Source organism: Chlorocebus sabaeus, chromosome 26 (assembly GCF_047675955.1).
Source record: "Chlorocebus sabaeus isolate Y175 chromosome 26, mChlSab1.0.hap1, whole genome shotgun sequence".
Lineage (NCBI taxonomy): Eukaryota > Metazoa > Chordata > Mammalia > Primates > Cercopithecidae > Chlorocebus > Chlorocebus sabaeus.
In genome coordinates, this window is record NC_132929.1 from 16,850,982 (window position 1) to 16,877,577 (window position 26,596).

The 26,596-nt window shown below is 41.7% G+C and overlaps 1 protein-coding gene across 4 annotated transcripts in view; it reads right to left on the reverse strand.

Annotated features, from left to right (window-relative positions):
* Positions 1–26,596, reverse strand: part of INO80 (INO80 complex ATPase subunit) — a 140,623-nt gene that overhangs the window by 35,194 nt on the left and 78,833 nt on the right. For all 4 annotated transcript variants that reach the window (XM_008016982.3, XM_008016985.3, XM_008016984.3 and 1 more), the window contains 3 exons: positions 14,957–15,097; positions 8,001–8,226; positions 2,864–2,991 (listed from right to left, as the gene is read on the reverse strand). In XM_008016982.3, the coding sequence (XP_008015173.1) occupies positions 2,864–2,991; positions 8,001–8,226; positions 14,957–15,097 (495 nt within the window). The remainder of the gene's footprint in view (positions 1–2,863; positions 2,992–8,000; positions 8,227–14,956; positions 15,098–26,596) is intronic.

Consider the following 26,596-nt stretch of genomic DNA (forward strand, 5'->3'; position numbering starts at 1 on the left):
CTCTTTGAAGAGGGTATACGATTTCAAGAGAAAAAGGAAAATCCTGAAATAACAAAACAACCAACATTTTGAGACTTAAGTTTGTGTTTTTTCTTAAGGTCAAGAACACTCAATGGACAGCATCTATTCAGAAGGTCCTAGTGCAAGACCACGTGCCAGGTCATGCTTTAATGCTGAAACATGGCTTTAATGAATGTTAGTACTCAGAGTTTCTATTATGAAAGTGACTGAAAAACACTCTTTCAAAGACAAAAAAATGCAGGCCTAGTGCTGCACTATCTCAAGATGTACAATATGTTTATATTTCAATCAATGATTAGATATACAGTAAACACTGTGGGCACTGTAATTCTGTGCTCATAAATTAAATTCTATTTCAGTACTAATCTCCTGGAATACAGAATGTGGTTCATTTGAGTGGATAATATTAAAATAAATTAAAAATGAATAACTTTAAGAAAATAAATGAAGAACCACTAGTATTAAGGAAACCAGACAAGAGTTTCATTTTAGCTTTTAAAACATACAAATAGTTGCAACATTTTCTAGTTTCAGCATCCAAGATGCATGTTATACATATGGCTAAGGAATGTCAGCAGTTGTGAAATTCAGGCTTTGAATTTGCATTTCCCTAATTTGGAATTCCCCTTAGAAATACATCTATGTTTAGAGAGGCTCTCAAGCTGCTTATTTGCAAAACCTACTCACTAGGTCCACAACCCAAAAATAACTGTTGGATTATAGATAGAGAGGAAGTGATCCTGGTGGGTAGAATTTACAGCACTTATCCTGAACGAAACTTATCATACTCTGAATTACTTATTTTAGTAATATTTAATGAGAACCTAGAAGTGTGCAATACACCAAGGGAAGGACTAAAATAGAGGCTGTATCAAACTTAAAACCACCTACACTCACCTTTACCTACCAAAGCTAGTTTATTTTTTGATTGCTCATTCACATTCCCTTGGAACTTCCCTTTAATATAAATCAACATGTAATACTACAGTCTTGGAAAAGAAACACCATTATGTCCCTTACTAGTATCCTTAGCATACTGCTTTTTCTTTAATTGTTAGCAGCTGAAGATCACTACTTTAGCTATAGTTTCCCTGCCTCTTGAGGACAAGGAAAGTGCACTTTACCTAAAAAGAGCCCCACTGCAGGAAAAGTTACTCATGTTGTTTTGGCTGTTGGGAGCATGTTTGAACGGAACACTAGACATGCAGGCGGTCCTTCTATTTTGGATTACTGCTGTTAGGACATTTAACATAGTTAACATATACATCAAACGCAACAGCTTAATCACCTCTCTTATGGTGACTTACATTCACTTATAGGCACTTTCATCATTTAGGAATAAGTGGCCTACTCATAATACAAACCAGAGAGTTTAGCCTGTCAACATCATTCAAGGGGCTATGAAACCTAAGACTTGGTGCTGAAACTGACCCCAAAAATCATTTATGTCTCTGGCTAAAAGAAGTTACCAAATTATTAAAAGAAACCTCCCACTGATTTCAGATAAATTCATTGCAAAATTCAACAAGCCAATCCTGGCTTCCAAAAAGCCTAAAAACCCTCCTTAATGCTAGCCTTCATTCCTTCTCTACTGATATGGTCCCTATTGCTTTATTCCTAGGTAATGATAACAACAGTACAATTTCCACTTACTTATTACTATTCCCTGGTGTAACAGGGTGAGGGTATGAAGCCTTACATATATAAAAACATGAGAATATTCATGTACTTCTGACAACCAGGTGCTTTTGCCTCTCAAACTTTATTTATGTAAAGACTTATTCTGCTAGTTTGTGATTATCTGTTCTCATTTTCACTCTCCTGTTTCAAGGTCTGTGACCTCCTGTCCCTTAAAAAATAAGTCACCACTCAGATAAGAAAGAGAAAAACCTCAACAAAGAAGCAATTAAAGAAACAAAAGCTGCTTTGCACAGTTATATCTTTTCCACTAACTTAGTAGCTGTCAAGCCTGGATGCATATTAGAATCACCCCAGGACCTTTTAAATATCCTGATGCCCAGACCTCATTTCAAACGTAGTAAGAAAGAATCTCTAGGAATGGGACTAGACATCCATATTTTTAAAAAGCTTCTCAGGTAATTGCAATAAGTAGTCAAGTTGAGAATCACTACATTAACTCAGGTTGAATAGCTGTTCTCTGCTTTTTTACATAGAGAACTAATCCTAAATCTTGTTTTCCATACATAATTTTAGATTCCTACGCTGTGACCTACTTTAAAATTAAGAAATGTCTTCCCTAGTAAAAGAAGGATGTAAAGGGTGTTCTATTTCACTGCTATACGGAAGGGGGCGCAAGTCCTTCACACACTCCCCACGCCAGGATCTAACTCTGCTCCCTTTATAGATTATAAAATCAAAATAAGGAGTTTTGGGGGCTGGGTTTGGTGGCTTACGCCTGTAATCCCAACACTTTGAGAGGCTGAGGTGGGTGGATCACTTGAGGCCAGGAGTTCAAAACCAGCCCGGCTAACATGGAGAAACACCACCTCTACTAAAAATACAAAAAAAAAAACAAGAAAAAAAAAACAAAAAAACAAAGAGGGGTGTGGCGGTGCACACCTGTAATCCCAGTTACTCGGGAGACTGGAGCAGAAGAACCGCTTGAACCCGGAAGGCAGAGGTTGCAGAGCTGAGATCGTGTAACTGCACTCCAGCCTGGGTGACAGAGTGAGACTATGTCTCAAAAAAAAAGAGGAAAAAGAAAAAAGAAAAAAGGGAGTTTTGGGGTTCCCATTAAGCAGGACTAACATTAGTCATGGACATCTGATTACTACAAATTAAATGTCAAGGTATCCTAGGTCCCCAAGATTCCTTCTCCTACCTCCAGCAGGTCTATCATCCTGGTCATCTGGGAGTAGATAAGGACCCTATGCCCTTGAGACTTGAGCCGAGTCAGCAGGACATCAAGGGCATACAGCTTTCCACTGTCAGTGATGAGGCTCTCCTTGCCTGGGGAGAAGAAAAGGGGGTGGGGGGGAACTGTATTTAATTGAAGTGACAAAATCACTCAATGCAAAGCTGTATGCAACCACAAACACTATAACCAAGATGCTTGTCATCATGAGATCAGAAAAGTGCTCTAAAGGGAGAATGCAAAGCCCTGAAAAGATCATGACTCCAAGAGTGCCCTGGGAAAAGATATCCCAAAAGGGGGAAGTGTAAATTCCCTGATGACTCTCAACAAGACATGTGCTCTTTACTTAAAAGCATCCCTGCTCCACATCCTTACTCAGAGGACACCAGGTATACACTGACACCTATGGGTGACATCTACATCAATCTGCTGTTAAGTGACCTGAAAATTTTGTTTTTCCTTTGTTCATCCTATCTCTAGACATCTGTTTCTGCTAGTTCTGTGACTGTCTACATCTCGAAAGCACTGAGAATGTAACCTACCTGCCTTTGGAGAACAGCAAACAAAGAGATTTATAACCTCTCTCTTTTTTTTCCCCTTTTTCAAGACAGGGTCCCACTCTTCACCCAGGCTGGAATGCAGTGGCACGATAACAGCTCATTGCAGCCTTGACCTCTTGGGCTCGAGTGATCCTCCCATCTCAGCCTTCTGAGTAGCTTGGACTACAGGTGAGCTATTACACCCAGTTAATTTTGTCTCTGTTTTTTGTAGAAGCAGGGTATTGCCATATTGCCTAGGTTGGTCTTGAACTCCTGGGCTCAAGGGAACCTCCCGCCTTGGCCTCCTAAAGTGCTGAGCCATGGTACTCAGCCCCCTACCTTTTTTTTTTTTTTTTTTTTTAAACCCAAAACTAGCTCTCTGAGAGGACTGCAAATCGGTTGGCAGGTAAATGTCATTAACCCTAGTTGTATGTTAATTCAATAAAGACAGCAGGTCTTTTCAGAAAGACTGACTTTGAGTTTCTCCGCAATGAAGCTCCTCTCGCTCACTAACTTGGGCGTTCTCCTTCCTCTTCTCACAAGAAAAGCATTTCAGCAACAGATCTTTAAAGAACACTTAACTCACAAATTTTCATCTTATTAAGTTAGTATCATTTAACTCCCATCATATTCAGGAAGTAGAGTTTCCTGTTTGCAGACTGGTCCATAAACATGCCCTGAACAATTGCTGCCATTAAGAGGGGAAGAGTATAGGCTTAAGGGGTTGGGTAAGAGTACATGTGGAAGTGGCCATAGGACACAAAAAGGGAGAAAGGACAGAGATATTATGTAGACAACTAACACCTAAAAGAGAAAAACTGTTAAGAAAAACACAATGTACCTCCTCAGTTTCTGGGTTTGAACCTATGGCATTTCTTCATAATGACAGAGTCTGACTGTTGACAGCAATCCAAAAGTTCTCAACAGTCATTCTCTGTTCTTGCCACAATTTGCCAAATGCACAATTATTGTGTACAAAGAATAAGAACGGATGTGCTGACAGCACCATAACAAATCACTGGCCACTCTGTTTTTGCTACAAAGCCACAGGTCCTGGCTGTTTACTCCCTCTGCACTGCAGCCTGCCATTTCCCACCTTCAGAATGCTGCCAGGCCATGTCTCCTTCCACCACCCCCTCCCTGACACTGTGGCACACACCTTTGTTCAGTCTCTTTGTTTGGTCCTGTTTAGATTATTGAAATGCTCTTCTTTTTGTTGGTCTCCTTACCAACACAATCAAATGACGGCAGCTGGGACAGAACTGACTGCTAAGCCCTCTCCCTGGCACCAGACAAGGAGTACTGTATAAATTCCAAGTCTGAGCAGGCAGCAAAGCTTTCATAACAACTTTTAAGGTTTTATTCTTACCACAATTACCCTTCTCCAGTAACTGAATTCCCTAAGGTCTCTCAATTTTGGCCGGGCGCGGTGGCTCACGCCTGTAATCCCAGCACTTTGGGAGGCCGAGGCGGGTGGATCACGAGGTCGGGAGATTGAGACCAACCTGGCTAACACGGTGAAACCCCGTCTCTACTAAAAATACAAAAAATTAGCCGGGCGAGGTGGCGGGCGCCTGTAGTCCCAGCTACTCGGAGGCTGAGGCAGGAGAATGGCGTGAACCCGGGAGGTGGAGCTTGCAGTGAGCCGAGATCGCGCCACTGCACTCCAGCCTGGGCGACAAAGCGAGACTCCGTCTCAAAAAAAAAAAAAAAAAAAAAAAAAATTTTGATAGCTCCTAAACATTCACCACAGAGCTACCAATCAGCTTTAGATATTATACTTCTCTCTGTTCTCATTAAAAGCACAAGGTGAAAAAAAAAAAGACGATATATTTTTCAGCCCTTGAGTGAGAGTGGGCAAGCTAAGTTCGTAAGATTTCTGTAGCCTGCTTATCTTCTTTCTCCATTTAGATATACTCTCTCAGCACAAATGTTAATGCATATACAAATTTGTTTTATGTCTGAATTTTGAGAAACTAAATCATGATTCAATGGTTTTCAAACAGTCCTGCTTCCCACATCTACTTTACTAATCAGAATGAACTGTTCCTAGGATTAGAAAAGCTCAGAAATGAAGATGTGCATATACTTATAAAGACAGAACTCTGCTACGACTAAAGGAAGCATGAAGTGGTACCTGCTGTCAGCTTGTTATCTAGTTATCGTGTAGGTGGGGAAGGGAGAAGTGGATGGACTGGATTTCTTTGTACTGCCCTGAAGGAAAAGGACTAAGAAGAAACACTTCAGCAACAGCCTTAAAACACTTAAGCAATGAACACTATCTCTGATTTGCTGGTAAGCATGCTAAATGGAGGAAATAAGATATGCAGGAAAAACAGGTTTCTTTCTCTGAACACCCTAGAGTGACTTCTGGGGCTGGCATTTGTTAGCCAAGTTTTAAGAAGTCACTTAAGTTGCACTGGACAAGAGCTCCACCTGTTGTTAAGCAGGATACAGAGACATAAGGAACACAATTCTCTGGAAATCCAGCTGATTCTGCTAAGTCAAACCTGTGTCCAACCCCTTCTTTAAAACAGGAGCTTTCTGGATCCTTGGGTGCTAAAAATAAATAAAACAGGAGCTTAAAAAATGTTGAAATGAACAAACCTATCATACTCTCTTACAAACTTTCCTACAATCCTATGGTATAATCTTATAGTACTTTCATTTAGATATAGGTTTTTACCATCCACAGTGTAAAATCCTGTTCAGCGATAAAAAGAATGTATCCTATGGCAGTAAAATTAGGGCAGAAGATTAAATAATATCTCCTTTTTCCCAGGAAAGGGGACTTTTTGAAGGGACTGTACATCTTTCTGGTGAAACATGGAGAAGAAAAGGTGTGAAACCCAAAAGATTTTGGTTAGTCTCTCAAGGAATATGGAAGCAACCCTTCTCAGGGAAAGAGAAAATGTAAAAGTATAAAGGAAAGAGATGAAATAAGGGTTCCAGTGAGACACCCCCAACCCCCGCCCTGTCCCAGCTAGTCTACAGAGCACAATGGGGTGAGGAGCTGGTTGGTTCTCACAGTAAACAGCCAGTGAGGCTGGTGCTTTTTATCGATGCAAAAAGAACTCAGACGCTTCCTGCTATTTAAACAAGGTCCATTTTTCTTTCAAAGAACAGGAAAAGCCACAAGAGATTCCCACAACGCCAGCAATAAGCCATCTACTCCTATAATGGGAACTTAGGAGCCAGAATGAAGAAGGGAGAAAAAAGAAGTAAGGTGCTATCTTGCTTCTTTCAATAACGGTGCTCATCTCTTGCCTGGGATTCTGTGGTTTCCTTATCAGCTTGCTTTACACTTAGGTTGCCCCCCCCGATTTTCAAACAATATTATTTCCACTCACTGCTTTCATGTGCTTTAAGTCAGCTACAAGGCCATGTGTAATACTGCTTTCAGATACTCAGAAAGACATCTTGGAGTTCTCAAAGCACTCCCAAGCTACTAACAGACTGGTGCAAACACCTTGACACTTGACAAAATAAAATGGAAAAACCAGGCCTTGCACACTGGAATCCAGTTATCTCTTAGAGACAGAAGAAGACCTCTGTTCAATGCTTAGCTCTAGTTTATTTCCATTACATGCCAGTAAAAGGGATATAGTCGACCAGGCGCGTGGTTCACGCCTGTAATCCCAGCACTTTGGGAGGCCAAGGCAGGCAGATCACAAGGTCAGGAGATCAAGACCATCCTGGCTGACATGGTGAAACCCTGTCTCTACTAAAAATACAAAAAATTAGCCGGGCGTGGTGGTGGGTGCCTATAGTCCCACCTACTTGGGAGGTTGAGGCAGGGTTTGCAGTGAGCCGAGATCATGCCACTGCATTCCAGCCTGGGCGACAGAGTAAGACTCCATCTCAAAACAAACAAACAAACAAACAAACAAACAAAACCGGAATACAGTCAAAATGTCAGAGAATCTGGACAACCAAAACTAACACTATAGCTCCAAGCTACCACTCCAGTTTGCCTACAGGTGTAAGCAAAGAACGTGAGCCTATGAATTCTCTGTGTTCAGTTTCCTTAAAAGTAGTCTCACTAAAGCAAAGATGAAAACATAGTTTCCTTTCAACCCTTGACTTTGACCCTAGGGGATCTGGGAATCCGCTAGTATTTTGGCATAGAATGCACTGTTTTTCTCTTGTTATCATTCATATCTCTAGTGCTTCATGTAGGACACTGTTTATGCTATTTAAACTAGGCTTTCTGTGAGTGACAACATTCTCATTCATTCCACTGGCAATGGCACAAGACAACCGTACTCATTCGACCTACAGCCTATCCTACTAAGTTTATTTCTACCTTTTCTTTTTAAGAGTGGCATTTCTTTCTCAGCTGTAAGCATGTCAAAGGAGTGTATTTAAGCAGAAATCTAAAAATATTTCTCTCTCCACTCATCATAAATTACTAATGTTCTTACCTATAAACTACTAAGGACAAAAAAGGAAGTAGAAACCTCAAGAACAGTAAACTCCAACTATCTGAAAGGACCACATGGAGAGAACCCTGGTTCTCCCCTTGCCAAAGCGAGGAACATATTCCAAGAGAACTGAGAACTCACCTGGAATCCTGATGAAAGACCAGCCATTCTGAGGCCTGATGCTCCACAGACCTCCAGCTGGCTCTGGGAAGAACTGTGATGGTCGATTTAGCCAGTCTGCAGCTAGTTCAGGGGCCCCATTCAACAAACACTGCTTGGCTGCCAGACTCCCTCCTTCCTTTAGAACTCGCCTTTCATATTCTGCACTTCGGTCATTGCAGTAAGAATCCAATGGTACGGCGGTAACCTGCAGTTAAAGATTCACATGAGATGGCTGTTTCACATTGTCCATACACACTATGCCTTTTGGGAACCTCAACTTTGAAATCAGACTAATGTGGATGGTTCTTAGACTAGTGGTTTTAAATACCTGTTCTGGCACACTAAGCTGTCCCTAATGACTTAGTGAGCTTTTCCAGATAAAAAGCCAACCTCTTATAACATGAAACCTGCAAACAAACTAAAGATCCAAAGACAGCTGGAGTTTGCAGACAAACCAGGATACCAGTCAACAATAACTCTATTACATGCATATATATCTGATCATTTTCCCACCTCCTTCACTGCTAGATACTATTCTTGGCAAAGTTCTCTTAGCCATACGCATGATGGTGATGACAGAAAGGGAGCTGCAGCTAGTCAGACATCATTTAAAAACTAAAGAATATTGGCCTGGCATATTTAAAGTCATCTTTAATGCTTTTGTGGCAAAGCTCCCAAATTTATCGACAGCTTTCTCCTCTTCCCTGACCAGGTTGCTGACTGACAAACCTAATGAAAGAGAAACTTTCTTTCAGGCGGTAAACTGGAGAAGGGGGAGTGGGGAGGGCAGGGAACTGAGTAGGGAAGCAATTGCCAGAGAGTAGCAGATTCGTTTCCTGGCTTGGCCAAAGGCTATACACAAATTCTTATCTCAATACAAGGTGTAACCAAACAATACTCAGCTGCTGCTCACTCAATGGAGTAGAGGGCTCACGCCAATTCAGAAATACAGATTTTATCCTTCTTTGGCTATCTGGGTTTATTCTTACTCTAACAGGCAGTATTTGGATACCTGTGAAGTCAATTGGTAAGGAACTTGTTGAAGATGACAAGGCTAGCTTTTGTTAAAATGTGGAGGCTGTGATTATCTGTCAAGCCCACGCTGACAAAAATGCTCAAAGCCCATTTCAGGTTGAATATCCCTAATCTGAAAATCTAAAATCCAAAATGTTCCAAAATCTAAAACTTTTGAGTGCCTACATGATGCACTAAGGAAATGCTCATTGGAGCATTTTGGGTTTGGGATTTTTGGATGAGATACTCAATCTGCATACGCAGAATTGCTCAGAAGAACCCTAGAGCTAGACTAAGACATGGGGAGAAACAGGGTATGAGAAGCAAGGGCCACAGCATAGGAGAGATCAGAACATAAAACACTGGCTGTATCTAGTTAGGTAGTTCTATTATTTCATGGAAGTTAGGCACCGAGGGAACTTGATCTTGCTATTAACTTTTCTATTTTCATGTTGATCAAGCTTTAGGGAAATGGCTGTCAAGTTTTGGTATGCATAAGGACCTCCTTTGAAGCAGATCAAAAGTGTAGATTTCAATACAGAAGAACTGAGGGAGGGGCCAACAGATCTATGTTTTTGACAAGCACCCCAGCATCCCAAGCTGAACCTTGAGAAATACTGCCTTGAGGCATATAAACAGCTGACCACGGGGCTGCAGGTGCCTCTGGAGGGTACCAACGTGACAGAAAGAGCATCATTTACCAATAACCAGAGAATACTCTGGCTTGCAGATGAAGCTGAACTGAGTTTGCTAGGGAGCAGTGCCATCTATAGTCCAGATGCAAAACTACAGAGGGTCACAGCAAACTGGGCCTGGAGTTCCAAAACCAGTTCACAACAAAAATAGTTTATCCAAACAGTACCAGAAACTCGTAACACCTTTATCCTCTCCAGAAGGAACTTGTTTTCGGCTGGGCGTGGTGGCTCACACTTGTAATCCCAGCACTTTGGAAGGTCGAGGTGGCAGATCGCTTAAGGTCAGGAGTTCGAGACTAGCCTGGCCAACACGGCAAAACCCTATCTCTACAAAAAATACAAAAATTAGCCTGGCATGGTGGCGTGCACCTGTAATCCCAGATAGTTGGGAGACTGAGGCACAAGAATGGCTTGAACCTAGGAGGCAGATGTTGCAATGAGCCAAAACTATGCCACTGTACTCCAGCCTGGGTGATAGGGTGAGAGACTGTCTCAAAAAAAAAAGGTAAAAAAAGGAGCTTGTTTTCTTGCTTCCAACTTATTCATTTTTCCCATGAATAAATGAGCACGGGCAAATAAATATGGACCAAATAAAAGCAAATAAATATGGGAATACAAAGCAGATGGATGAAAATTGGGTCTCTTTCCCTTCTATGACTTGACATGGCAGTATCCCAGCAGATTCTGGGTCAGAGCAGACATCTCCCCTGTAGGATATGTGTCGCAGACCTGCAAAATTAATAGCAGCTATACCTCTATAAAAAGTTTTAAAAGTAATAGTGTACACTACAGAAATATGACCAGTTCTATGTATCTTGAACAGCATGCATACTCTTAGATGAGTAAAGCATATTTAGTCTTCTCTAGTAAGACTCATACCGCCGGGCACGGTGGCTCACACCTGTAATCCCAGCACTTTGGGAGGCCGAGGTGGGTGAATCACCGGAGGTCAGGAGTTCGAGACCGGCCTGGCCAACATGGTGAAACCCGCCTCTACTAAAAATACAAAAATTAGCCGGGCATGGTAGTGCCTGCTTATAATTGCAGCTACTCGAGAGGCTGAGGTGATAGAATCACTTGAATCCAACAGGTGGAGGTTGCAGCAGTGAGATGAGATTGCGCCACTGCACTCCAGCCTGCGTGACACAGCAAGACTCTGTCTTAGGAAAAAAAAAAAAAAAAAAATCATACAGACCAATTTTATATTCACAGATAACCGTTTTGATTAAAAAAATTTTTTTTACATAAAGACTCTGTGCTCATATTCTCGAGATGAAAAGCCAAAAGCCAGAATCTCAGCATGAAAGAACAGACACACAAGAAGAATGGTTTTTCTGCCTGGGATTCATTTCTAGGCACTCTTATAGTTTAAAAACAAAACAACTTTTTCCACTTATAAACTTTCATCCATTTTTCAATTTACATTTTGATGACACCCTTCCAGGTCCAGGACTGAATGCTGAGAGGTTTCTAAGACACTGTTCTTAGTGAAATATTTTTGCATGTTTTGACAGGCTTCTTTGGCCAGAAGCCCAGGATCAAGATATTAATATATGCAGAATCATACAATGTCATGTTGTAAGTATGTAAGCAATGTACTTATGAGGTCCAAATGAGGGCAAAAATGTACAATCTACTTAGAATAAATCCTGCTTTCTAAGTCAGCTGTATCCCAGACAGCCTCCCACTATTCTGCTAACCCCAAGTGACCTTCTGATTTGATCAGAAGGGGAGATGAAGCATGACGTACCATTCTTCCCGCCCCACAAAAAATGCATACTCCCTCTTGTCCTACAGGAGCTAACCCCTTTCTTGCTTCATTAACTTCTGAAGCTACAGTACCTTCAGGGGCTGCCTCCTTAAGCGTTCAGCGCGTCCTTCCTGAGGACATGTATGTTCCTGCTCTAGGTGAAGGAAGCGTAACCGCTCCAAGCGCTGCAGTATTTTGGTAAGAATTCCTAGGGCCTTAATTTATTAACCCTGCAGAATTAATTCCTCAGCTAATGATAAAACAACTCCTATAATTCCTTCCATAGTGGCACAGTTCTTCCTGAACTGACCCTGAAGTTTTTCATAGCATGTGTCAGAGATATTAATTTGCCTAATTCAAGGCCAGGGTTGGCTTCAAAGGACATCAGTTTCTCTCCCCCAATACAGATAGGTTAGAAGTCAATATAAGATAATTAGGGTATCTCATGACATTTTGCCTTATTCACTGATTTGAATCCCTAGGACTGATCTGAAAGGTAAAAGTTGTATACCTGTGTATGAAATATTCAGAGATACCTAAACTCTTCTTCCTGTCCTCCTAATCATGGTGTAATTACTCCCATTTTCAGGTTTAGCTATGTAAAGAAACTCTACAAACATGAGAGGGGCCAAGTGGGAAAGGAGCAGGCTTTCAGCCAAACGATAAAAGCTTTCTCCTGCTCCCTGCTTGCCAACACATGTTCACAGTAATTAAGAGTTTTCCTCGAGCTACATTTACTTTTCTTGAGAGAAACAGCAGCAGCAGGCATGGTAGCTGGGATTTCTGGCTCCTCTAAAAACAATACTGAAGTAGTACAGATGGGACATGCATGCGTGAGAGAGCGGCGCTGTTCTTGAGAGTGGTGGGCTATAGATATTTGGGGAGATCCAACTGGTAACAAATGAAGAACTTTCAGGTAAACAAATAAATACAATGACAGGCCAAGATAGTTCATCTTTATTGGCTCCTTACACACTGGAAACAGGCTGGGTGCAGCTGCTCAGGCCTGTAATCCTAGCACTTTGGGGGGCTTAGGCAGGGGGATCACATGAGGTCAGGAGTTTGAGCTCAGCCTGGCCAAAAAGGTGAAACCCTGTCTCTACTAAAAGTACAAAAATTAGCTGGGTGTGATGGCATGCGCCTGTAATTCCAGCTACTTGGGGGGCTGAGGCACGAGAATTGCTTGAACCTGAGAGGCGAAGGCTGCATTCAACCAAAATTGTGTCACTGCACTCCAGCCAGGGTGACAGAGTAAGGCTCCATCTCAAAAAACAAACAAAAAACCAACAACCAAAAAACAAAAAACAAAACACTGGGAACAGGAGAAGTTAAAAAAGACTTGATGTGCCTCTCTCAGAAATATAAACTTCCGGCCGGGCGCGGTGGCTCAAGCCTGTAATCCCAGCACTTTGGGAGGCCGAGACGGGTGGATCACAAGGTCAGGAGATCGAGACCATCCTGGCTAGCAGGGTGAAACCCCGTCTCTACTAAAAAAATACAAAAAACTAGCCGGGCGCCGTGGCGGGCGCCTGTAGTCCCAGCTACTCGGGAGGCTGAGGCAGGAGAATGGTGTGAACCCGGGAGGCGGAGCTTGCAGTGAGCTGAGATCCGGCCACAGCACTCCAACCTGGGCGACAGAGCGAGACTCCGTCTCAAAAAAAAAAAAAAAAAAAAAAAAAAAAAAGAAATCTAAACTTCCTCTTATTAGGTCTCTTGGTATATACACCTATCATACTAAGAGAACAAGACCAACCATACAACCATGAAAGACCGAAGACTGCCTTCTATGGAAGCACTTGGCTTTAAATGCTTCCTAGAAAAAGTGCATTTCCCTGCATCAACTTAAGCTTCTAAGACCAAGAATACTTTGGAAGAACATGTTGGGTATGTACAAAACCCAAATACTTTCCAGATAACTAGTATAAACCAAACAAAGTTGATAGTGACAAGGGTTATTAAACTCATATTGCACAGGAGCAGCAGACAGAAATCTAGGCAGGCAGGAGTCAACAGGATTCATCTTTCTAGGGGTCCCCTGGCGGATTCTGTCTTTTGATAAACTAAATAAAGAACGCAAGCTGATAAAAAATAATGGTAGAAAAATATTAACAAGGAAGATAGAAAAGGCTCCTTCTTCTTTGAATAGAACTGTGAAAATAGGCCGGGCACGGTGGCTCACACCTGTGATCCCAGTACTTTGGGAGGTCAAGGCAGGCATATTGCTTGAACTCAGGAGTTCGAGAACAGCCTGGGCGACATGACAAAAACCTCTTCTTTACGAAAGATTTAAAAAGTAGCCAGGAGTGGCGGTGTGCACCTGTAGTCCCAGCTACTTGGGAGGCTGAGGAGGGAGGATCACTTGAGCCCAGGAGGTCGAGGTTGCAATGAGCTGAAATCATGCCACTGCACTCCAGGCTGGGTGACACAGTGTGATCCTGCCTCAAAAACATAAAAAAAAAAAAAAAAAAAAAAACTGTAAAAACAGTACACTTGTTAAGATGAGTGGATAAACAAGAGAAAAACATAGAAGGGTAAGAAATGTCAACCTCTTAGAGCTTCCTGGCTAACTGAAAGTTGCCTCTTGGAGCAAAAAGAAATGAACTGGGAAGACAGAAATTCATTCTTGGCTCTAACCACAGAACGTGGCCACAGTTGGATTATTTCCCTTCTTCGTAGATCTTTCGTCTGGCTCTGATCAACAGGGATAAAAAAGAGGATGGAAGATGTAGGCAAAGTAAACAACCCCAATGTGCCAATTAAAGCCTTTGCAGCAATGCTTGTCAGCAATGGTAAGAATGCTCTATTTTGATAAACAGTGTATTAGGAAGGATGCAGACAACTGCTCAAAGTTGAAACCACAATAGAAACTAACCCTAATCTGCAAATAACAGTGGATAAAAGGTGAATAGCAAAGAAGATACAACAGTCACTTTTCAGATGGAACAGACATGTGAATGACAGTCCAAGCGAGGCTGCTTCGGAAAGCAAGAAAACACAACACTGAGAAGGTTCTTGATGCTGGAGTGTTATGTTTCCTCTTGTTATTTGGAGACTGTACTGAGGTGATATGACCAGATCAAATCTCCCCCCATCCTTACCAATCTGACCCCCTCCCATGAAAACCCTCAAAAACCTCAACACAGGTGACAAATGGCTCCCTCGCCCCGACCCTGCTGTTGGGTGATATATATTCTACCTGACAGATGGCTTATTCCTACCATAGTTTAGAGCCCCTGACTAAATAAAAAGAAGCTATCTACCATAAACTACTCTGAAATCAACAAATGAAGGTGAGTATAAGTGTTGTCTGGGGAAAGCCAGAACCACAAATGCCCACCTTTTAAAATACTAGAATTTATATGTTTCTTAAAGTCCAAATAGTTTAAAACAATTGTTTTTAAGAAATAAATCCCTTAAAAATTGGTTTATTTCTCCTATTACCATCTATTTAATCTCCTCCCTCCTGGGGCACTTACTCGTGGACTGGCCACACACAAAAAAGATGGCAGCTCAGTGAGCAGGCAGCGACGCAGAGAGGAGGTAGCTGATCTCCGCTGATGGACGACCTGGTCTGAGTAGCCACTCACTGCTTTACAGTGGCTGCTGAAAACAAGAGACTGCAAAATAAAAATGCAAATGAGTGCCAATTATAATTATGTTTAATGTAAGCAAAATGAAAAAAAGTCACATATTAAACATCTAACTTTAAGAGCTTTCTTCCCTGAAATACTATTAATTCTAATAAACAACCACTAATTAGACCCAAGTATATAATACAGTTGAAGCCTATGTTAATTTCAAAATGTGGTTTTATTAATACACCTTAAACAACTGTCATTTATAAGTCTACCTTTTTCTGGAAGAGATATTGTTAATCAAAAACAGGTACAGCAAAACTTCATTAGACAAAACACTTGTATGGGAATGTCAGGGGAAGTTTGGTTCATCTGTTGTACTGTGGATGCAAACTCATGTCTTGTGTTGAAAACAATGATGACCAACACAATTTCCTTCTAAATTTTTCTCTTTTTTTTTTTTTTTTTTTTTTTTGAGACAGAGTCTTGCTCTGTCACTCAGGCTGGAGCACAGTGGCATGATCTCAGCTCACTGCAACCTCCACCTCCCAGCTTCAAGCTATTCTCAAGCCTCAGCCTCCCAAGTAGCTGGGACTATAAGCATTCATCACCACACCTGGCAAATTTTTGCATTTTTGGTACAGACGGGGTTTCACCATGTTGGCCAGGCTGGTCTTGAACTCCTGACCTCGGGTGATCTGCCCGCCTCGGCCTCCCAAAGTGCTGGGATTATAGGCGTGAGCCACTGCACCTGGCAATTTCCTTCTAAATTTTTCTTTAAGGCAGTTTAGCATCATTTGTTTTCTTATTAATTTATTCAGAGTAATCAATACAAGTGGTCAATAACAGGAAATCATATCTCTTTAGTGCCTCTGACAACCATTTAAAATATATTTATTGTCAACTTATGTTGCTCTATCAAAAATGTATTTTAGGCCAGGATCCCCTTTAGGTGGATCACTTGAGGTCAGGAGTTTGAGACTAGCGGGGCCAACATGGTGAAACCCTGTCTCTACTAAAAATACAGAAATTAGCCAGCGTGGTAGCAGGTGCCTATAATCCCAGCTACTCGGGAGGCTGAGGCAAGAGAACTGTTTGAACCCAGGAGGTGGAGGCTGCAGTGAGCCGAGATCATGCCATTGCACTCCAGCTGGGTGAAAGAGTGAAATCCCGTCTCAAAAAAAAAAAAAAAGGATTTTAACAGACTTCACAACTCATGTTAAAGCGTCAGGTTACAGCTAGTCATATGAAAGATTTTATGTATGAAAAGTTCACATACAAATAAGTCCTCAGTGGGACATGGTGTTCTATTTCAGAGATGCAGAAGTTCCTTCTTCAGTATGTTATACATTTTATCTTTGGATCTGCATTCTTATTTGTTTTACTGATATCTCAGTGAGGCAGGCTGATGACCAAAATAACCATGTAGATGAAGATAACATACAAGGCAGTCTAATTTATACATTGTTATAAGGTCAAGAATACAAATTCCAAGGTCAGAACAGCAACCTGGATCCTCCGTAAGAGAATAGTTATAATACCAGTACCAAATCACTCTGAGGACAATATGTTCAGCTCATATCCTGCTCTTCCACTTGTACAGCTTTATTTTCCACAGGGCTTGAATCTCTGTAAGGAAATGGGTTCTTAAGGCTCACAGTTTGAAAGGAGTGATCTCAAGTTGTCTAGTATGACATATGCATTGTTACCTGTTTCTATGAACCAATCAGCATCTTCTAAATAACTGTCACAAACAATTTGAAGACTATAGCTATTTTCCAGGATAGCTTGGCTGTCTTTCGGTGGTTTCTAACTACAGACTACAGAAGTGTTTACAACATTTGACATACTGCTAGGCCCATGTAGCTATGATATGTTTGGCCTTTTCTCTAAATATTGAGGTCCCTGTCATTACCCAAAGAAGAATTTTAACCTTCTGACAGTCTTTTAATAACATCTATGTTCCCATCTTGATTTTGGGTAGCATCTCCACTGAAGTTCATTATCTCTCTACATGGTTATGCCCATTATCACCTGAATGTCTAACATGAGGATCATTACAAAGATTAGTAGGCTAGGTGTCAGACTGTTCTTCTAATATTGAATAACTAGGAGGAAAAAGGTAAAAAGATGTAGCCATGTTTTTTGTTTGTTTCCTGAAAGTGACATCAGCAATAGCCCATCTTGCTCCCTCACTAGGTTGGAGAGATGGCAAGTCTAGCAACTTGTGCTCATTACGGCCAGCTAAGTAGTAGTCCAGGGCTGCCAGTTGGGACATCCACTGTCAATCAGACCATTCCTGGGCAGATGGCTGAGGTAGCAGCAGTAGCTGACCTAAAGACTTCTGAATTCTTACTAACTTCTACAGACCAGCAACTAAATAATGTCTCTGTCAGGGATCACATGAAATCATCTTCATTTTGAGTACTCTAAAATGGCAAAATTCAACAGAAACCTGTTTCTTACTTTGTTCCAATAATATAAAGGTAGAAAATAAAAGAATGAACATTTCCTCCAATTATCTTCTCTTCAGCACTGTAGTTATTAGTAAGAAAAGAATACAACTCACCACAGGGAGTTCTTTTAACAAAGCACATTATTTGTTATCACCTTTCTGGAAAAAGTCTGACTAGCAACATTCTATTCCCAAGGGTGGTCATTCCCAAATTAGAACACATGCATTTATTTTTATTTTTGGGACAGAGTCTCTCTCTGTCAATCAGGAATGCAGTGGCACGATCTCAGCTCACTGCAACCTCCGCCTTCCCAGGTTGAAGCGATCTCCTACATCAGCCTCCTGAGTAGCTGGGCCTACAGGTGTGCGCCACCATGCCTTTAATTTTTGTATTCTTAGTAGCGATGGGGTTTCGCCATGTTGGTCAGGCTGGTCTCAAACTCCTGGCCACAAGTGATCCCCTCTCCTCAGCCTCCCAAAGTGCTGGGATTACAGGCATGAGCCACCATGCCCGGCCAACATTCACTTATTTTATTTCATTTTTTTTGGAGACTGAGTCTCGCTCTGTAACCCAGGATGGAGTGCAGTGGCGTGATCTAGTCTCACTGCAACCTCCACCTCCACAGTTCAAGTAATTCTCCTGCCTTAGCCTACTGAGTAGCTGGGATTACAGGTGTGTGCCACCACACCTGGCTAATTTTTGTATTTTTAGTAGAGACAGGGTTTCACCATGTTGGCCAGGATGGTCTCAAACTCCTGACCTCATGATCTGTCCACCTTGGCCTCTCAAAGCGCTGGAATTACAGGCGTGAGCCACTGCACCCGGCTCATTCACTTATTTTTTATGAGCTGGGTTAAAACAGTATTCTCATTGAAGTTGCTAAGTCAAGGTGATGTATAGCTTTCTGATTCCAGGTTTTAAAAAACAGTAACAATGTTCAAAATGCTCAACATATAGCCTCAGCTTTAGAGAAACCCTGACTACTCCTAGAATGTTTTACCCAATATATACTTTTCTAGATTCTTTTCTCTTAACATTAGTTCCATCAAATCTGGTTTAGTATATGTGAACCTTGGTACCAACACACTATCCAATTTCCCTTCACGTAGCAACATGAACTGCTAGACATTGCTAGATAATGAAAAATGTATGCCTGACATGGAAGAATACAAAGAATACCTTAAGCAATATTGTGGATAGAAAAGAAAGTTTGTTCATTACTTCTTTAATCTAACTTAGCCATGAAAGAAAGAAGAAAAGACATAGAGAAGGGAAGAGGGAGAAAGAAAGAAGGAAAGGAGGGGAAGGAAAAGAGAGAGGGAAGGAGGGAGGAAAGGAGGGAGGGAGGGGAGGAAGGAGAAGGAAGGAAGGGGAAGGAAGGACGGAAGAAGGGAGGGAGGGAGGGAGGGAGGGAGGAAGAAGGCCATACTATGGGGAATCTGACTTGGTTTTCACGTGGTCACAGCTTTTGCTATTCTTTTGTCCCTTTCTCATGCTCTTGAATGTCTCATTACCCTGGAAGCACTGGCAGCTGTGTGCGTCTTGCCGCCAAGACTATAATATGCACACAGTAGTGAAGTTAGGCTTTTCTAAAGACTCTTTTTGCACCATACAAAAGTCTCAAGTGAAAATAAGCAGGCCAGGATGACAGGCTCCACAGCTGCATACTCCTTGCCACAGCACAGCACAGCACAGAAAACACACAGATGTTTTTCCCTCAGACCTAGACTTACTCATTTAATAAAAGGCCATGCTTTGTGCTACATGTTTTGTTTAAAATTAAAAATGCTTATGTTAAAAATGTAGGTCTCCATTACTCAAAATTAGCTTTCTACATCTTAAAGAACATGTCAAATTTAGATACAGAGGAAAAAGTTTCACTTTAAATGAAATAGTAGTGTCGATAAATCAGCTCTTAGATTACACTGATTCCACTTTCATGGATACTTTAAGCATCCAAACAAAAAGGGGGAAAATTAATGCAGACAAACACAATAGTTTCCCAGAGTTTTCCATAAGGGGCATCTGTAGCACTTACGATCTTAGGAAATGATGATAGATACAGATACTATAGCTGAAAATTAACATTTAGTGGAAGAGTTTTTGAAAACTTCCTGTTTGGGTGAATCTTCATCAATAGCCTGTCAAAAAAACTCTAAGGATTTAATACAGAATAGTGTTTAAAACTTCAACACATGCCACTCTTTTCAAAACAACTCTATATTTAGAACCTTTGTGTATTTTAAATTGCAAAATCTGAAATGTCCCCAATTTTTATAAGTCGCTTGACTCACTAGAGCTGTAGAGTATACAAAACGTTCAACCGGGCGTGGTGGCTCATGCCTGTAATCCCAGCACTCGGCGGCCGAGGAGGGCGGATCACGAGGTCAGGAGTTTGAGACCAGTCTGGCCAACATAATGAAACTCCGTCTCTACTAAAAATACAAAAATTAGCCAGGTGTGGTGGCATGTGTCTATAGTTCCAGTTACTCAGGAGGCTGAGGCGGAAGAATCGCTTGAACCCGGGAGGCGGAGGTTGCAGTGAGCCGAGATCATGCCATTGCACTCCAGCCTGGGTGACAGAGACTCTGTCTCAAAAAAAAAAAAAAAAAAAACGTTCAACACATACTACGCATAAGTAGACCATTACCATGACAACAGTTTCAATGAGACAGACAGGAGACAGAATCAATACTGGTACTGTACTCTGTGTCTGCCAACCATCATTTTTAATTTTTAACATGACATTTAATTGGAATAGACTCAAATCTGTTCCGCCCCAAGAAAGATAACTAAATGGTATATTTATGACAGCCTCTCTTTTTTGTCTTTATTCTTCTAAGCAAAGTAAGATTTTCTTTTCTATCTCTGCTGCCTGAATAAGATTTTTTTTTTTTTTTTTTTTTTTTTTTTGAGACACGATCTCGTTACCCAGGCTGGGGTGCAGTAGTGTGATCATAGCTCACTGTAATCTCAAATTCCTGGACTCAAGTGATCCTCCCACCTCAGCCTCCTTGAGTAGAGAGACAGAGTGAGACACTGTCTCAAAACAAACAAACAAACAAAATCACACTCTTTACTGCAAAACAGTGTAAGAAAATAACTCTGGCCGAGGTACCATAGTGCAGGGAAGGTGTGTGAAAGTTTTGACCCAAATCTATTCCTTCTTGAAATTCTTTTTTTTTTTTTTTTTTTTTTTTTTTTTGAGATGGAGTCTGGCTCTGTCACCCAGGCTGGAGTGCAGTGGCCGGATCTCTGCTCACTGCAAGCTCCTCCTTCCGGGTTTACGCCATTCTCCTGCCTCAGCCTCCGGAGAAGCTGGGACTACAGGCGCCCGCCACCTCGCCCGGCTAGTTTTTTGTACTTTTTAGTAGAGACGGGGTTTCACCGTGTTAGCCAGGATGGTCTCGATCTCCTGACCTCGTGATCCGCCCGTCTCGGCCTCCCAAAGTGCTGGGATTACAGGCTTGAGCCACCGCGCCCGGCCTCTTCTTGAAATTCTTAACAGCAAAGCAGGGTAGAACACAAGAAAAGTAAGTAGAATACATGGAACCATGCTAGTTTTTGTTCTACAAACATGAGAGAAGGAAGTATCTGAAAAGCATTCACATCAATTAAGAGATTTAAAAACCCAAAACTTTATCCAAAACATCCCTAAGTATCAACTGATCTGTGTCCGTAGCCTAGTTCTTAGTTTCTTGATATTTATGTATCATCCTGAAGCTAATAATACAAAAATAGTACTTCTTTGGATTCTGTAACCAAAAAAATTCATATTTTGTCTTCACCGTAGGGTGGGTGAGGGCAAGGGTTTTAGAGAGGCACATTATGGGGTTGGGGGAGGTGGGGAGAGGAGAGTTTCTCGCTGTTTGGATTCATTCCTTTCCCTGGGGAGTAAGAAAAGAAGGGGAGGACTGGGTTAGACTGCTGAATATGGCTCAGGTAGTATGTGACCTCACACAGCTTAGTAAGACCAATATGACAACATGTAGCTAAGTGAACACTCATCTGTCTCCACCAGAGGAGAAAAACAAAGCCTTTACCTTGATCTGATGACAGGAAGCTGTATTTAGGAGACAGGCTACAGGAACAGTATATCCCTCTTTATAAAACAAAGGCATAGAAGGAAACAGAATGAAAAATTGTCTGCCTTAAGAGACAAAGCTAAAAATGGGGAAATTAATTCAAAACTAGCGTGTTAGCTCCAAAGGAGCTTTAGTCTAAAATATTATTTTAATTTCATAAGAGAAAGAATGATGAGACCCCTTCCAACTTTTACATTTCCCCATGTCTCTTCTCAGGTCTGTTGGCTGAAGAACAAGCCCAAACTTTTTAAGACTGATCTGGAACATGGAATTTGGGCTCAACTTGCATATTCTTCCATTAAAACCTTGAAACATAATTTGTCTTCATTGGAGAATGGCTTCTCTTCTGCATTATGTTTCCATATAATTAAAGTTACATAATCAGAACTAATGTGACAAATTAAATGAAAACACAGAGTTTGCAATGAAAAGAAAAAAAAATGCTCACAAGAAGTTAGAGTTTATGAGTAAAGAATCCCTGCTGAAAATAAAACCTCGTTATTATACTATAGTTACTATTTTTCCCAGCTAACATTTGCGGTGAAGAAACACGGGTAACAGAGCACAAAGAGAGAGTCCAAAATCCTTTCTAGTTGAAAAACTGGTTGAGAACTAGTACTACAGTCAGAACTCATCTACAGTCTAAGCCAGAATCTCAGAACAGGAAACCCAAAAGAAATTTCATAATGAAATATCTGATACAATGGGATTAGCCTGGAAATAAGGGGCTGTGGTAGTTTTATAAGGCCACAAATTCCTTGGCCAGGTGCGATGGCTCACACCTAATCCCAGCACTCTGGGAGGCTGAGGCAGGGGAATCCCTTGAGACCAAAATCCAAAAATTAATTGGGTGTGGTGGCATGTGCCTGTAGTCCTAGCTACTTGAGAGGCTGAGGTGGGAGGATTGCTCGAGCCCTGAAGGTGGAGATTGCAGTGAGCCATGACTATACCACTACGCTCTTTCTTGGGTGACAAAGCAAGACTATATCTCTTTTAAAAAAAAAAAAAAAAAAAGGCCGGGCGCGGTGGCTCATGCCTGTAATCCCAACACTTTGAGAGGCTGAGGCAGGTGGATCACGAGGTCAGGAGCTAAGACCATCCTGATTAACATGATGAAATCCCGTCTCTACTAAAAATGCAAAAAATAAGATGGGCACGGTGGCGGGCACCTGTAGTCCTAGCTACTCAGGAGGCTGAGGTGGGAGAATGGCATGAACCTGGGAGGCGGAGGTTGCAGCGAGCCGAGATCGCACCACGGTGCGATCCAGCCTGGCAACAGAGTGCAACTCTCTCTCAAAAAAAAAAAAAAAAGAACCACCTAGCTAAGCTGCTCCAAAGTTCCCAGCCAATGGAAATAGTGTGAGATATCAAATGTTTATTGTTTTAATCTCTAGGTTTTAAGATAATATGTTATATAAGTACTACTACAGGGGCTAAAATCCATAGTTGAGCTCATTAGCAACCTCTATTGCAAGTTTCTATAGATTCACTTCTCTCTGGTGTTCCTTACTACCCAAAGAATGTCACCTCTAGTTCTCAGATCAAATGCAGGGCAAAAATAACTAAGTGCAATAAGATCAATGAATGATCAGATTACCTATCCTGCCCACTTTCCCTAAACCCCTAGGAGAAGTTAGTGCTCTTCACAAAATTCTATTTAAAATATTAAGAGTAAAACTGTACTTGTAATTTTAGGCTAGAAGACATTCCCTCAGATTAATACATACCATGTTCCAATTAGTACCAATGCACCAATATTGGTATTAATATTAATATTGGTTCATTAACATATGTGCCATTATTCACTAGGTCATTCAGCAAACACTTATTTAACCTTAAAAGTGCCCAAAATAACCGGACCACAAAGGCAAGATGAATTATATAAAATGTCCAAACATTTAAATTGATTTTAGCCAGGCATGGTGGCTCACGACTGTAATCCCAGAACTTTGGGAGGCTGAGGCAGGCAGGTTACTTTAGGTCAGGAGTTTGAGATCAGTATAGCCCACATGGCAAAACCCCACCTCTGTACTAAAAATACAAAAATTAGCCAGGTGTGGTGGCAGGAGCCTGTAATCCCAGCTACTCGGGAGGCTGAGGCAAGAGAATCGTTTAAACCTCGGAGGTGGAGGTTGCAGTGAGCTGAGGTCACTCCGCTGCACTCCAGCCTGGGTGACAGAGCAAGACTGTCTCAAAAAAAAACAAAAACAAAAACTAAAAATAGATTGATTTCTACCTTGAAGAAAAAAGAACAAAAAAGAGAGAGAAAGAGAACCACTTAATAGGGCTTTTTTTTTTTTTTTTTTTTAATGTTAAGCTTAAGGCCGGAACAGTGGCCCAAGCCTATAATCCCAGCACTCTGGGAAGCTCAGGCGGGCAAAACTGCCTGAGGTCAGGAGTTCGAGACCAGCCTGGCTAACATGGTGAAACCCCATCTCTACTAAAAATACAAAAATGAGCTGGGCGTGGTGGCACATGTCTGTAGTCTCAACTACTTGGGAGGCTGAGGCAGGAGAATAGTTTGAACCCAGGAGGCAGAGGTTGCAGTGAGCCAATATTGTGCCACCGCACTCCAGCCTGGGCAACGGAGCAAGACTCCATCTCAAAAAAATAAAATAAAATAAAATAAAATAATGTTAAGCTTAGTGTTAGTTGTTCTGGACATTGTAAAACACTCTTTGTGGCAGAGAAGTATCTTTCTGTTAATCATACAGCCTGCCAGTATTCACAAGAGTTTTTCATCCTATTAAAAAGTATAGTTGAGCCGGGTGCAGTGGCTCACGCCTATAATCCCAGTACTTTGCAAGGCCGAGGCGAGAGGATCACTCGAGACCAGGAGTTCGAGACCAGCCTGGCCCACATGGCGAAACCCCCCCTTCTACTAAAAATACAAAAAATAGCCCGGAGTGGTGGCGCACGCCTGTAGTCCCAGCTACTCGGGAGGCCAAGGCGGGAGAATCACTTGTACCTGGGAGGCAGAGGATGCAGTAAGCCAAGGTTGTGCCACTGTACCCTAGCCTGGGTAACAGAGTAAGACTCTGTCTCAAAAAAAAAGTATAGTTAACCTACTTGTGCACCCCCACAAAATGTCTCTGTTGCACATTCAATTGCCCTCTTTACTGTCTTCCTCTTCCTTTTTTTTTTTTTTTTTTTTTTTGCGATGGAGTCTTGCTTTGTCGCCCAGGCTAGAATGCAGTGGCATGATCTCAGCTCACCGCAAACTTTGTCTCCCGTTTTCAAGTGATTCTCCTGTAGCTGGGATTACAGGTACAGGCCACTACGCCTGGCTAGTTTTTTTTATGTTTAGTAGAGAAGGTTTCGCCATGTTTGCCAGGCTAGTCTCCAACTCCTGACCTCAGGTGATCCGCCCACCTCGGCCTCTCAAAGTGCTGGGATTACAGGCGTGAGCTACTGCACCCGACCTCTTCTTCCCTTTTCATTGTGAAATCTGCAAGGCTCTTTTCTCTTAAAAAAAAAAAAAAGTCAACTTTCACTTAAACCAAACTCCCCTCCTGAAATACCTTACTTTTTCTTTTTAACTGTCACACTTCAATACTCATTATCTAACCCTCCTAACCAGGATCTTTCTCCCTATAAATCCTTACAACTGTGGTTCTGCCTTTTTTTTTTTTTTTTTTTTTTTTTTTTTGAGACAGAGTCTTGCTTTGTCACCCAGGCTGGAGTGCAGTGGCACGACCTCCACTCACTGCAAGCTCCGCTTCCCGGGTTCACACCATTCTCCTGCCTCAGCCTCCTGTGTAGCTGGGACTAAAGGCGCCCGCCACCACGCCCGGCTCATTTTTTAAAATGTATTTTTAGTAGAGACAGGGTTTCACCATGTTAGCCAGGATGGTCTCGATCTCCTGACCTCGTGATCCGCCCGTCTCGGCCTCCCAAAGTGCTAGGATTACAGGTGTGAGCCACCGCGCCCGGTCCTGCCTTCTCTTTTCTATCTGTACTCACAAAGAGTTCTTAATCTCACTCTTTCATTTTTGCTTTAAACTTGATATGGAACTTAAGATCCCCTCTGGATCCTCTCTTGAACTCTGGCTTTTCAAAGTAATTTTTCCATCTCCAATGCCCATCCATATCCAAGCCGATCAAAGTCCCTTGATCCCTTTTCTATAATCTTTCTGTTACAACCATTGCTATCGGGTCTTCAGTACCTGACACTTCAAACTTTTGCTTAAGATCTTCCTTAACATGGATTGCTGCCTCCATTCTTCCTAATATCACACTCTGAGGTTAATTTTCATAAAATACAAATAACAAAGATCCCCAACTGGTTTGATATAATGACACTGGTGGTTTAGCAGCCTTACTTGAACTCACTACCAGAATACTCCTTCTCATGACTTCACAGCGGCTACCAACACTTTGACCCCAGGAATACAACTTTCAGTATTTGTTGAAGAAAGTAACACAAATAGGGCTGGGACAACAGGCTTATTATCTAAACCCACATAGGCTGGCATTCAAAGACTTTCCAAACTTACCCTTCTAGACTGTTCTGTCATTACTGTCCTTTATTTTGGCTCAAATCCTTAACTTGGAATTATGTTCCGCCTATCCAAATCTCTACCACTCAAAATCTAACTTTTTCAAAATTAGAGACACAGTCTCACTATGTTGTCCAGGCTGGTCTTGCCTCCTGGCTCCAAGCAATCCTCCCACCTCAGCCTCCTAAAGTACTGGGATTAAAGGCACGAGCCAACACCACACCCAGCCTGCATGCAACTTCACAATACTATTTCTATCAAGTAATCTTCTCCCATTCTGAACTCTACCATTAATTATCTACCATTAATCAGGCAGTTAATTGTGTAGTATTTAAAGTCTTATCTTGAACCACATTAAGTGTGTGTGTGTTTTTTAAAGCGTGAGTGTATATTTTCAATGCGTGCACGAGTGACTCTTCCAAATACAGCACAGGGATAATGATTGTTAACACACTTTGCCTACTGTGGTATGCAATAATACGTTTGTAAACAACATTAATT